Genomic DNA, 12,964 nt, shown 5'->3' with positions numbered 1-12,964 from the left:
GTGAATTACGTAATATGTTAAATGATTTGATAAATATTTTTAATTCTTAACTTCCACGAGTCTAAAGGCAGGTACGTCCAGGCTCGTCGGTGGATTTCTCATAAGCACAGGATTAACATGATACGTGCAGTAACGATGCTGGATCACCTTTGTCTCCTTTGTATAAATTTAATTTTTAAAAAAGCCTCTCGGCTCAAAGGACTTTCCAAAGTCCCTTCAACGTACCAGCCGTTGGATAAAAAACGCAATGCCTGTCCGTCATCTACTTGAAGCAAAAAAAAAAAGGATAATGACGACTGATAAAACCCAATAGTCGCTGTGCCGTTCTCCCGGCGCTCGTTAAACAACTTCTTTATCGCTGACTCTTCGGATTTGCCAGTTATTCCGGGCATTGATGTTGCTCAAACAATGGAAGCTTTACCGTGACAGCGTAAGAAAAAAGGGTGCAGCGAGTAAGCCAAAGAGGAATAAGGATAGCATAAAGAAAAGAAGACAGGATCTCGATGGATAATAGAAAAATCTCTGAAGGAGCGACGTTGAAAATCGCTGATTGCGAATCGCAAGTACTCGATAAGCTCATCCGTCGACGTTCCAATAATCCATATATACTTGTCTGCCAGTTGCAAAGGCTTTAGAAATTTTCTTTTCTATGATCTGCATATTTTCACGTGCCTCGCGCAGACGTACACGACGTATCGTTCCTCTGGTAGATTAACCCCACCGTTTGCCCCTCCCCATTCGCACGGCCCTGGCCTTTGGGAATTTTCTTTTATTCTATTTTCTTTTTTTTTTCCCCAGAACACATGTAATTGGCCCGCAGTCTGCACTGTAGTAACGCAATTGCAGAGTTAACGTTCCTTTACGTATTATTATCGTAGACGAGGGGTGTATAATTCAGTATTCTGCCAGGACGTCGTTACGTCCCCGTGACAAATGGTGGAACGACACCCCATAACGATCGCAAGGGACGACGGGAATTTCAGTGGGAAAAACAACGCGTAACCGTCGTTCATCGAGCTTTCTCGTGTATAATGACTTTTCGCCGTTGACGGTTAACGAGCGTTAGAATACGCATTTCTGTAATTGAAGCCAATTAACGGGCAATCAGCCGTAATTGATGGAGGGATGCAGCCTGATCGGTAAGCAGTATAAATTGGCATAGTGAAAAATAACATCTGTACAGGACCCAAGTCTCACAGGGACGAGTGCCACCTAATAAATCTGTGCCAGCCGTGCCAGACCTCCTGCGTGTCCATCTGGATGCCATTACGAGAGGATTAATAAGTGCGTTGAAATACGAGGGGAAGTATCAAGCAAGAGGATACACAGAAATATGGCCGCCACTTTTAATTGCCCTGGAATTAACACGCAATAGTCTTACCTGGCGACAACACCGAATTCGCATTAGGATTAACCGACTGTAATAAACAACTCTTGTCTTCGCGTTCGTAATTGTATTCCGGGTTCTCGCGTTTACTCGTACGTCACACGTCGACGTAGACGGCGACGACGTCTCCTGTCCCCTTTGCTAATTACGGCCAAAGGGAATGGTCCGGGAAACACTTCCCTTAGAATTTAGCCCCCATTATAAAATTCAACCGCATAATTAATTTCTGACACGCGGACCAGCTCGCCCGGATCTGTCCGATACGCGTTCCTTGAATACCGAACGGGACGCTATGTGGAAAACCGAAAGAATCCGCAAGCAGCTCCGGTTACTGATTAATTAATTAGGCGCACGATACCCCATCGTCTTCACCAGTCTAAATTGAAAGGTACACTCGTTCGACTAGTCATCCACGATCTTTCCTCGTTCTGGGTCACCAGTTGCTCTCTATGACAACTCGTTACGTTATTACCGCATAATATAATAGCTGACCCACGTAGTAATCCGAATCCGTAAAAATGGAATATTCTAATAAAAAAAAGTGAACAGACAACCCGACAATCAATCAGACTCTCGCGTAGCTTAACAAGGGTCATTTTTATTATATCGATTGGTAACGTGCGTAGGTCGAAGGTCAGATGTCATGGAATGAAGTTGCGTGACGTAAGACAGGAGAGGGAAGCCCCATCTGGCGTCTGAACACGAAGGTACCTTTCTTCTATCATCTGCGTCTTCCTTGCCGTCTACCCCCGTTGCCCTCTAATGCCTCTGGTCATTCCAGAACCAAGATCAAGGGCTGGTCCAGTGCATGGAAGCCCGGAAGCAAGCTGGAGTTTGAAGAACGGAAAAGGGAAGCGGCGCTAACTGGTGAACTAGATGGACGCCAGGAGGGAAGGATGAGTGAGGCTCGATGGGATTGTAAACGGATGAGTGGATGCTGTGTGGAGGAAGGAAGCTATCGCAAACGCATTCGGGTCGTGAGGCCAGAGGAGTGGCTGTAAAGGCTTTCACGGTCGACAGCCCGATATTATTAGCTCTGACACTTTGACTGCTATAGAATTTATGATTGGCTTCGGTGTACGGGTCGCAGAGGGCGCCCGGCAGTCAGGCACACCAGCCAGCCAAGAAGGAAGCCAGGGAGCTGTCGGGCTCTCTGGGCTCTCTGGGCTCTCGCTCCTCAATCCCCTTGGGGAACGACCTGCCGGCCGATTCGATCTGAAAAAGTTGGACTCTCTATAAGAGGCTGCCAGCCGATAAAAGCTTTCTTGCAAACCTACTCTTACGATATTGATTCCCTTGTTATTTATTACCCGAGAGACGGCCTGGCTCACTTCTGTACCCAAGGAACTCGGTCCTGGACCACCGTCCGACATTCAGATGCTCGTACTCCGTTTTAATCTTAAATTATTTATTTTTATTTTTGGAAGTGCCTGCTGGACCTATTCTTTTTATTGATCGTCAATTATCCTCCTCTCTCTTTGATCGTCTTATTGAAATGTCTTGGAATATCAACCTTCATCCTCTTGAACTCTCTTCTGCGTCACGTGGAGCTTTACTGGCTACCTATGTGCTCTTATGGCGCTGATTGTTAGGTGGGTACTTCGCACGGTATTGATAGGTTAGAGCTGTAGGTACGGGGAGGGTAGCAGGAGGCTGCTCGTTACGGACGGCTCGTAAAGATCATGATTGAAGATTTTCTTGGCAGCAGGTGCCTTCGATTCTTGAGAGCAATGGCGTCGGATAGCGCAGGGATAGTGCAATTAGATTCGTGTTTCCAGGCGGAATAAACTCCTCGGTATCGAGACTCGGCGCTCGTTTACAATTCGTTGGGCGTCGTGTTATTGTGATTCATGACTGTATCTTGGGATTTTAGATCCTTGCGCCTTGATCTTATCATTTTATGCGTTACCTTATGGGTTTGGATACTTCATTTCTGGCAGGTTTAACGTGTCAAAGATTTTTTATTTTTTTTTTTTTGTATCTCGATGTTCCTTCACGAATTTATCTTGAAACTTTTAGATGGGTTTATGTTAATGGGATTTTATGGTTATTTATCGTAAACTCTGTTCCTTTGCATTCTTATAATTTATTCGTGTTTGTCTGCTCAGTGGGATTAGTTTGACGATTCATAGAATAATTTATTTTTTTCCATTTAGAAAGGTTATTTTATTAAAATATATTGAGGGACCAATAAGCTTCACATTCACGTTCGCAAATGCTTCGCAGAAACTTTTTCCGACCTGTTGCTCATAACTCATAGGTGATTTAAACGATACGATTAATGGACTTTTTTTTATTAGCCAACCGTAAGAGTATCACCAGCAGCCCATTGTTACACGGATTTTAAGTATCATAACCTGGAAATAAATCACGGTCGATCCTACTGAATTTTATTGGTTGCTGGTATTCAGAATTTCATTGAGGATTCAAGTATTGACGTTATACTCTGCTCCGCCATATTTAGAGTGCGCAATGGGTAATCGCGCGTTTACGATAAAGGAAAAAACGTTTGTCGGCCTTTAGTCGAGGTGCCGGTAAAAATAATTAAAATCCGCGGTAATGATTGGCCATGCTCCGATACTTTCAATTACGAGAAGTCAATGGCGGTAGAAAAACTAGGAGGTAATAATTCTGGGAATCGCAACCGTTCTCTCTCTTGGAGGGGCGCTGCCGACGGGCCTGTGTACGAACGCCGTTTTCTCGCTGACTTCGCGCGATGTTTGCGAGCGCTTAATTGCTTTAGCAGAAAAACTTGAAATTGTGCGGCCGCAGATAGCTCGAGCTTGGCACACCTTGTGAATCATCGAGAAATTACTTCGTTCACTGCGATCGGATACTTCTATTACGATAGAGAAGTTTTTATGACGTCGGGAAAATGGCTGCTTCTGCAATGTAAATAGAGGTAAAAGCGTTTCGTATCGCGTTCAGCGAAATTCCGGAACTAATCTAACAATTCTCTGCCGTGTATCTCTCTTGATCAATTCTGATTTATAGATGGTCGTCATTTACGATTAAAACTTGTTACGAAGTATTTGGTGTCACTTTGACGGTTGATCGATGACGACGTCTGGTGATACTTTAATTAAATTATCTTTGTAATTGCAGTTTAATGACTTCACGAGAATACGCTTTATTGGTTTACTGGAATGGTACCCGGGATTTCACAGGAGTATACCAACTATTTCAGAGAAATCAACCACAGTCTGAAACCAATTTGATTTCACCCATAAAAATGACTTGAGTAGATACTGAAACGTCGTCGAGCTGACTACTGCGTTTAAATCAATGGCTTTAATGATAATGTAAATTACGGGAACTTCAATATACTTTGTCTCGTTAATCGAAACGTCGATTGGCTGGAATTACGGTATAAGCTGGGACATTAATGATGAACCTCTCGGTACGCTTCATCTGCTTTACGGGCTTCTTTATCCTTGTTTCGATCGATGGCTCTTGTTCGTTACAGTTTTTATGGTACATGCTTGATTTACTGTGCGTGACGTCTGGTTTAGGGTTTAAAAAATGTCTTGAGTAACTGCACTTTCACAATTCGTTTTGGGAATTTTCATATAAGTTTTTTTTTTTAATATGTTTTTATTCGCCTTGTCGGCTACGAATGATAGACCTTATGTGTACAAGTGTCGCCATCTCGGTAGTGTGCCTAGAAGAGTTTGCAGAGCAAAGTAAGTATACGGTTTCCGTTTTATAGTGTATTCATTTCCGTCTTGCTGTCAACATCTGGTTTTTCGTTAAATCTGGGAGTAGAAGGACGCGTGCATACTCTGTTCGCGAGATAAAGAATGGCCGGGTATACTGGTCAGGATAATTATTGGTCCCAACCACCTCAGAGCCAATATAACTTTGATACAGCAGGGTTTGGTCAACCTAACCAACAATTTGAGTTCCAATCGTACAGTGAACAACAAGCTGGTGATTATTCGGCTTATCCACAGAAAGGCTTTCTTGATCCTACACAAAATGTGTACGGTGGTGATATCTACACACAGGATGACTATGTCAAGGGTAAATTAAACTGTGAATAGGTATTGTGTCGGTTATACTAACTCTGTTACTTTGCAACACAGGGACTGCTGGTTTTGGCGAAGAAGAAGACGAGCCACCATTGCTAGAAGAACTTGGGATAGATCCTGATAGGATTATACAGAAGACTTTAGCTGTACTAAATCCATTTCATAGACGAGGACAAACCGATGATGCAAATTACCTTTTGCAAGATTCAGATTTAGCTGGACCTGTTACATTTTGCTTAGCTCTTGCTGCATTTCTACTATTGGCTGGGTCTAAAGCTCATTTTGGTTATGTTTATGGCCTTGCAGTTACTTCTTGTATAATGATGTATGTGCTACAATCCTTAATGAGTAGCACTGGTAATATTACACTGTCATCGGTTGCCTCGGTTTTGGGTTACTGTATTCTGCCAGTCGTCGTTCTTGCGGGATTGAGTGTGTTCACTACTCTCAGAGGACCCATCGGTATGCTTCTGTCTGTATTGGCAGTTTCATGGGCTACTTTGTCTGCGTCAAGACTATTCTCTGCTATGTCTGGAGAAGAAAAGCAACGCCTTCTAATCGCTTATCCTTGTCTTCTTCTTTATGGTGTATTTACATTGATAGTAATTTTTTAAGTAATTACAAATTACTTGTACGGTCTTAACTCAAAATTGAATGTGGTTAATGGACTGAACATAAGGAGCCTAAGAGTGATTCTTACCAGAACAATGGAAATTTTCGTGCCAATAACATTATGGAACATTGCTGATTATAGGAAAATAAAATCTTGTAATGTACTCGTATCAGTTATATTAGTTGTAAAATCAACTCTTGAAACAAACTTTTTGGTATACTCATATATATATATTTCTAGCAATATATAAAGTGCTTTGCGATAAATTGCAATCAGTAATGCCAGATATCACAAACGATCATTAGTCTGAAACTAAGCTGGAACTATTTCTGCTGAATCTATTGTATGTTCATTAAAAAATGTATTTATAGTGATTTCACAATCACAAATATATTTTTATTCCTTACCACGACTTCAAATGATACATAATATGGAAAATCTACGGATTTCCTAGAACTAAGTTATTTGTTATAATTTGTAAATAAAGTTCCTACTGGAAATACAATATGACATTTTATTACTTTCATCCTTCCTCCCAATAAAATGAACTGCGAAAAATTCTCTACATTCTGTGATCACATCAATCGATGCAAATGTTTAAATAATTAACTAATTGTCTATTCAACACTCGGAATAATTCTACTAACGAAGAACTTTATAATTGTCATCTACATTAAAATTAACTCATTGCGTCACATTGTACTATGTCAAACAATGAGCTGAACCATAATTTTTTATATTTGCAGGCCTTCCCTCGGATCCAGCACAAGTTCAGCAACCTATCTTAGTTTGCACAGCGCACATTCACTGGGATCCTGAGTTCTGCGATGTCAAACTAATTCAAACAATGATGTTAAGTAACGAATTGCGTTCCATTCTAGACCAAGCAGGCCAATCATTTAGACCTGGTCACAAACCTGACTCTTCTAATGTTCAATTACTGCTCTGCGGTGACTTCAACTCTTTACCTGACTCTGGTAAGTCTCATCGTGCCCCTTCAACCTTAACAGTCATTTAGCAATATCATTATATTAATAAAAATCACTTCTCATTGTTACAGGAGTGATCGAGTTTCTGACATCTGGACGGGTGGCATCAGATCACCGTGACTTTAAAGAGTTGGCTTATAAATCATGCTTACAAAAGATCTCTGGCTGCGACAAGCCTAATGAATTTACACACTCGTTCAAACTTGCGTCGGCATACAGCGAAGATATCATGCCCTATACGAACTATACGTAAGTCATACTAACTTCAGTGAACTTATATCCCTGTTACAAGCGTATCCCACACGACGTGATCCTCTTAAAAATAAATATATCTCCAGCTTAACCATGTATATTTCTTTTTCTCTTTCAGATTTGACTTCAAAGGAATAATAGACTACATTTTCTACTCGAAGCAGAGCATGGTACCTCTGGGACTTCTAGGCCCCTTGAGTGCTGACTGGTTTAGAGAACACAAAGTGGTTGGCTGTCCTCATCCCCATGTACCATCCGGTACGTTTTACGTTTCATTTGATTTTCTAATTGTCAATCCTAATTAGAGAGGATCCATTTATCGGATGATCGATGTCATTTATATTTCATGTTACAGATCACTTTCCTCTATTAGTTGAACTGGAAATGACGCCAACAGTAGGAACCAGCAACGGTTTGATCTCACGCAGGTAGCAGCCGCTGCGATCTAGGCCCAAGTAACAATAAGGAAAATAATAAATAATAACGATAATGAAAGCCCTATCGCTCCTTCTCTTACATTCTGGCTCTAGCAATACCACTCGCCGTCGACTATTATTACTCTATAATAGCGAATACTACAATACTCCACATTGCCGCACATTCAAAAAACCGACAGATACTGATAAACAATTCTTATGACCAGGTGAAGGGAGCCGTGTTGTAATGCGTTTAGCCCATGTATAGTGTATTGCATTTTTAAGAAGTAACTTTCCCATACTAAGGATATCGTAATGTCTATTATCATGGTAATATGTAGATACCTATTTTCCTACAAAAAAAGATGATAAACAAAAAAAGATGAAGATGATATTCCGATCAAGCCTCTGTGATATTGACATTAACAATTGGAACAATTTCACATATTTATTAACAAATATTAGCGTCTACTAGTTGAAGTCCTGACCTCTTCCTAAATGTCATTACAACATTCTCCAAGCCAACTTTTTGATATGAATGCTGCCATCCACTGAGAAATTGTATTTTTAAACAAAACGAAGACAAAAAAAATATAAAAACATACACGCTATACTGGGCTGTGCGAAGTGATTGGAGTTGACTTAACAATTTCAATGCAAGTACAAATCTGTTCTTATTGGCCACGTATATTGATAATGATAATGTTATATAAGGAAATAGGTAATATTGTAGCGAGTGTATTTGTAAGTATGATAATGTAATGATGTTCACGTATCATAGTGTCGTAATACTTCAGTTGACATTCACTCATTAGCAATTGTTCAGTTCCATTTATTAATGTATACCGTATCGATTATCTACTACTTGCTCATTCAGTTGCGAAATGGCGACTCTACGTTTCTTAAGTAATTTTGAACATTCGCTCGCCAGTTTCAGCTTTGACTACCCTAGCGAAATTGCAATCTTTCTTTCTTTTCACAATCTACTCTTCCTAATCACACGTGCAATCAAACGAGCGACTTCTGTCTTAAAAAAAAAAAACTTAATGAGGATCCCTGAGATAGTCGAGAGAGAAATTTATATTTTTTACCTACAGAGCCACGTGCAATATTATTATATAAATTTGGAATTTCGGATCATAGGAAATCGGAATGTCAGTGTCTTGGATTAAGTGAATGGAATAATTGTAAGTGATCGGCACAATTTATTTTGCAATTCGGATTATAATATATTTCAGATTTCAATAATTAAGAGATACAGCGGTATTCACTAACTTGTAATATTTAATCCTTGAAGGAATACGTATATCGAATCACTAAGCTTCATGAACACTAACGTTCTCCATTGATGCTGTTGATTTTTTTTAACGACGTTCGGCTCAGGTGTAGTGAAAGCCGTACGAATGATTTTCTAATGCGCCGTCGACGGCCTTAATGGACAACTGAATAAAGCAAGTAGTAAAAAGGATGAGGTTTCTTCATGCCGTAATTGTAGTAAATGTTGTATAAAGTAGGTAATTGCATTTTAGTTTTAATGAACAACTGTAGGGTTGATAATTCTGTATTTATATATTGAATTTGTCGAATGTGTTTGAAATATTTTTCTTATGTCAATGCATATTGTAATGTTTCTCCGACAAGACACACCAAACTGAAACTAGCTTTCTAAATGATCTTTGGCCTAATTTCACGTGACGCGCCGAGTGTCATTTATCAATCACGAAATTCAATATAGTTTTCAATTGAAACGCTTCCTCGGATGGCAATGAATGCAAACACGACACATCGATCGTTCTTGCCAATTGGCAAGATCTTTTTTGTTATCAGTATATATATAAATGTCGACGGTCGATTTCTCAGAGAAAAATATCAGTCCCGGTCTAGTCTTTTTTTTTTTCTTTGTAAAAGAAAAAGACTAGATATATACTTTTATCTTGTCATCCGTCATCACTCTTGTATCCAGTTGAGTCGTATGATTTTTTGTTTTTCAAAAAAAAAAAAAAAACTGCCGATACTTCATTGATATTCGGAACAATGAAATTGTTCGTCGCTAAAATGCCTATGCTTTTCGTATACTGTGTGAATTTCAGTGCGCATCGACGTAATAATTACAATTTAATTTACCGTTACCATTAGGAAACGCGTGACAATGTGATTGAAACAATATTGCCTTTCGTCCGAACCATTCCGAACATTATTATAACATACGTATTAATGAACTGGCATAAGAAGACTTTGCGCTACGCCCAATGGCAATCGTGATCTTTTACGTTGTACGTCCTCGAAAATATTTTGTCCTGCGTATGCGTGCGTTGTCGTAATAAATGTAGACAAATTTTCAAAAGGACCAGGCAGTACCGATGTCACTGAAAAAAAATGATTGGTCATCTAAGGGCGAAAAAAGAAACTCGATTTTCATTGTAAATCTAACCTAAACCGTATAGTTGCACGTACACGGGACAAGCGAACGATAGTTTAATTTGAAATAAACGTAGCAACCGCTGCCGTACGTTGACCAGGTGCCAAATTAGTGCAGCACGCAAAGGCAAGGAAGTATTTCCGAAAAAGGACAAATACCCAACAACCGAGAATAACCACCGAGACTTACGAAGCTTAACGAGATATCACGTTACATTCGATTACCTTACAATTAGCATGTTACGTTATAAGAATATTCCTGTCGAACCTATTGTTAGTGATAGAGGGAGGGTGGCTGGGTGGATGGGGGGATAATTAAGTGATGATAAACCAAATGATTGGCACGGGAGAGCATATGGGTATTAACGAAAAAGTTTCTATTGCGAAGGAATGCGTGTACTATATTCCATTGAGGATAACAGTAATTATTATTCGTTAACGAGTCGACTTTTTTTTTTTTTAATATTTAGATATACGCAGTTGTTCTCTTATTTTTTTTTCAATTTATATTGTACAACAATCGCCACATTGTGATTGCGAGGCAAAAATGCTTAATGACTTAGGGCTTAGAAATTTAACACGTGGGATTCGTCAGGACTATGTGCCTTCGATGAATCATTATATTACTCTATAATTTTTATAAGTATATGCACGCATACAGGGTGTTTCGTTGGACGTGTCAGATTAAGAATTTTGAGCTGATCCCAGCAAAGTCATAGCCCCATGCACCCCCATTATTTTTTACTCCTACAGTTTGACGGTGGTGGGAGTTTAGTCACATTTCCCACTTGTTGAACTTATTTAAATCTCTTTAATAGTGGGGAACGAGCGTGGGCTGTCACTTTGCTCGAAAAAAGCCTCTGTAAGTCCATTCGACTCGTTTTACGGAACGCCCTGTATAGCGACGAAAGATCAGTCTACGGACTTGCTCCGGAATTCATCAGTGGCTCTGAATAAGTCTTGCGATTGTCGCCGTTAGCCGTTAGCCGAGCTGTCGAGCTTCAGGATTAATGATTAATACGTCTCTCTGTCCCAAGTGGCAAAGTCTGAAGGTACCTTGATCATAGCGTCATACTATAGAGAATTTCAAAGTTACGTTACGTCATTGCTTGCATTCTGTTTGAAGATATTTGATTTTCCTTCTCTCTTTCTTTTTTTTTTTTGTCAACCTGAAATACATTCGGTTACTTGTTACTCGTTATATATCATTAAGGAGATATATCATTAATTAATGCCGTGACCTTTGTACCCAGAGTCCTTTTCACACTGCCGAAATTATAAGCATAATAATGCGAAAATTCGCAATCGTTGACTGGAATGGAAATGAAATTTTTTTACGAACGACTTGTCGACGACAAAGAAAATTTCTGCGATATCATTTTATTCTGTCAGTGACGCGCGCTCCGTGTACTGCGTTTTAATGCAGACTTTTTATTATTATTTTTATTCGATTGAAATTACGAATTTTCGTATTCGCATGCTCGTCTATTATCTTAGTATTTACGTTTCGCACGGTCCGACGAATCGGAGAAGGCAAAAGGTGATTTCGCAATTCTGGAGAAATGTAAATTTGCACGATTGGTGGAGGAAACGAAAATTGGAGCGCTCGTTGGTATTAGCGTTGATTACCGATTGGCATGATTTTGAATTCGCATAATCTAATTGGCACATTGGCCAAGGGGTCATTGTGTGATTTTACTTTACGGTACGTTAGTTAACGTCTTAGGATATCCGAACGTCTTCTTGCACTGTGTCGGCTGTCAATAAATTCGTTAATTAATCAAATAAAATAACGAGCCTCGACAGCAACTGCGATTTCTAGGGATTAATCGACTTTTCTTTGCTTTTACAATTAATTGTAATATAACTGAACGCTGTATGTTACTTTGGTAAAGCAAATATCGTGTATTGTATTGTCGTTACATTACGCTTTCTGGATAAGTTTGATGAATCGTATCAATAATTAGTATTAATCATTGCTTGATTCGTGATTCGGTAAAATCTCATCTGACAGACCCATATGAAATGGATGCTGAGGCAAAATTTCAAAAAAAAAAAAAAAATTATTAACCCGCTTTGAGCAAAAAAAAAGACTTGATTAACGAAAAAAAAATTGTATTAAGGATAATTTTGACAGACATTTTTTTTTTATTATCACCAACAAATAAGAGTAATTGTTCGAAAAAAAACTGCCAATTACAATCAGCTTGAAATTCACGATAATAATAATACCCGTTACTTGAGCAATCTTAAGAATTACTATCGTCCTCATAGTCTACATGGGAAATCAGCGAGTACTTTGCAAACGGTCTAAAAAAAAAATAAGTCATTAACCAACTATACGACCCTGATAATTCATATATCCAAATACGCTAATAACTTCGAATACACAACCAGCGATCCATTTCTGATAACGTTAAACTCCAACCCGAAGCAAACTACACTTTTCATCGTCATATTCACCCCTTTCTCCCAAATCACGACTATGATGACGGTTTATATAAATTAAAAAAAAAAAAAAAAAGAAAAATTATACTAACACACGTGACCTCGTTCATCGTGACTCCTTAAAAGTCTCTAGCAGGGGCCGTCGGAAAATTGTAATTTAAAAAATGCCCTCGTCAACAACGAATTTGACATTGTAAATAATTACTTGTAAAATTAATCCACGAGCTATATATATATATACGCACATAAATATATATATGATTGTACAAAGTCATTCGGCGCGTTAATTCATTAAGCATTGTACAGAAGAAAAAAAATCATCCGCTTCTACGTAAAATTGAATTTGGACCATTCGCGCTGTCTTATTTTTCTTCCCATCGAAGGAAAGTAGTAATCGTCATTAAGTATCC

At 39.1% G+C, this 12,964-nt stretch overlaps 2 protein-coding genes across 10 annotated transcripts in view; both read left to right on the top strand.

Moving 5' to 3' along the window:
• LOC107271062 (CCR4-NOT transcription complex subunit 6-like) overlaps nt 1-12,666 on the top strand; it is a 330,268-nt gene extending 317,602 nt beyond the window's left edge. For 7 of the 9 annotated variants that reach the window (XM_025088286.1, XM_015746643.2, XM_025088287.1 and 4 more), the window contains 4 exons: nt 6,778-7,008; nt 7,092-7,269; nt 7,391-7,530; nt 7,628-12,666. In XM_025088286.1, the coding sequence (XP_024944054.1) occupies nt 6,778-7,008; nt 7,092-7,269; nt 7,391-7,530; nt 7,628-7,704 (626 nt within the window). In that variant the 3' untranslated portion in view covers nt 7,705-12,666. Of the gene's footprint in view, nt 1-67; nt 1,140-1,183; nt 2,006-6,777; nt 7,009-7,091; nt 7,270-7,390; nt 7,531-7,627 lie in introns of those variants that run through there. The other 2 variants (XR_003060737.1, XR_003060738.1) reach the window with 2 other exon arrangements.
• LOC107271063 (protein YIPF5) lies at nt 4,061-6,200 on the top strand. The gene is made up of 3 exons (XM_015746646.2): nt 4,061-4,289; nt 4,493-5,410; nt 5,473-6,200. Exons 2-3 carry the CDS (start codon nt 5,188-5,190, stop codon nt 6,030-6,032), a joined length of 783 nt encoding a protein of 260 aa, XP_015602132.1. The 5' UTR covers nt 4,061-4,289; nt 4,493-5,187; the 3' UTR covers nt 6,033-6,200.
• Nucleotides 12,667-12,964: the final 298 nt, after the last annotated feature.

This window comes from Cephus cinctus, unplaced genomic scaffold (assembly GCF_000341935.2).
Source record: "Cephus cinctus unplaced genomic scaffold, Ccin1 Ccin1_scaffold0880, whole genome shotgun sequence".
Lineage (NCBI taxonomy): Eukaryota > Metazoa > Arthropoda > Insecta > Hymenoptera > Cephidae > Cephus > Cephus cinctus.
Note: the sequence above shows the minus strand (reverse complement) of the source record. Positions and strands in the feature narration are given on the sequence as shown.

Bases quoted from the DNA above. Each gene is read 5' to 3' on its own strand.
- LOC107271063 (XM_015746646.2), top strand. From the start codon at position 5,188: ATGGCCGGGTATACTGGTCAGGATAATTATTGGTCCCAACCACCTCAG. The intron at 5,411-5,472 runs GTAAATTAAACT...TTTGCAACACAG, and splicing joins ACAGGATGACTATGTCAAGG to GGACTGCTGGTTTTGGCGAA.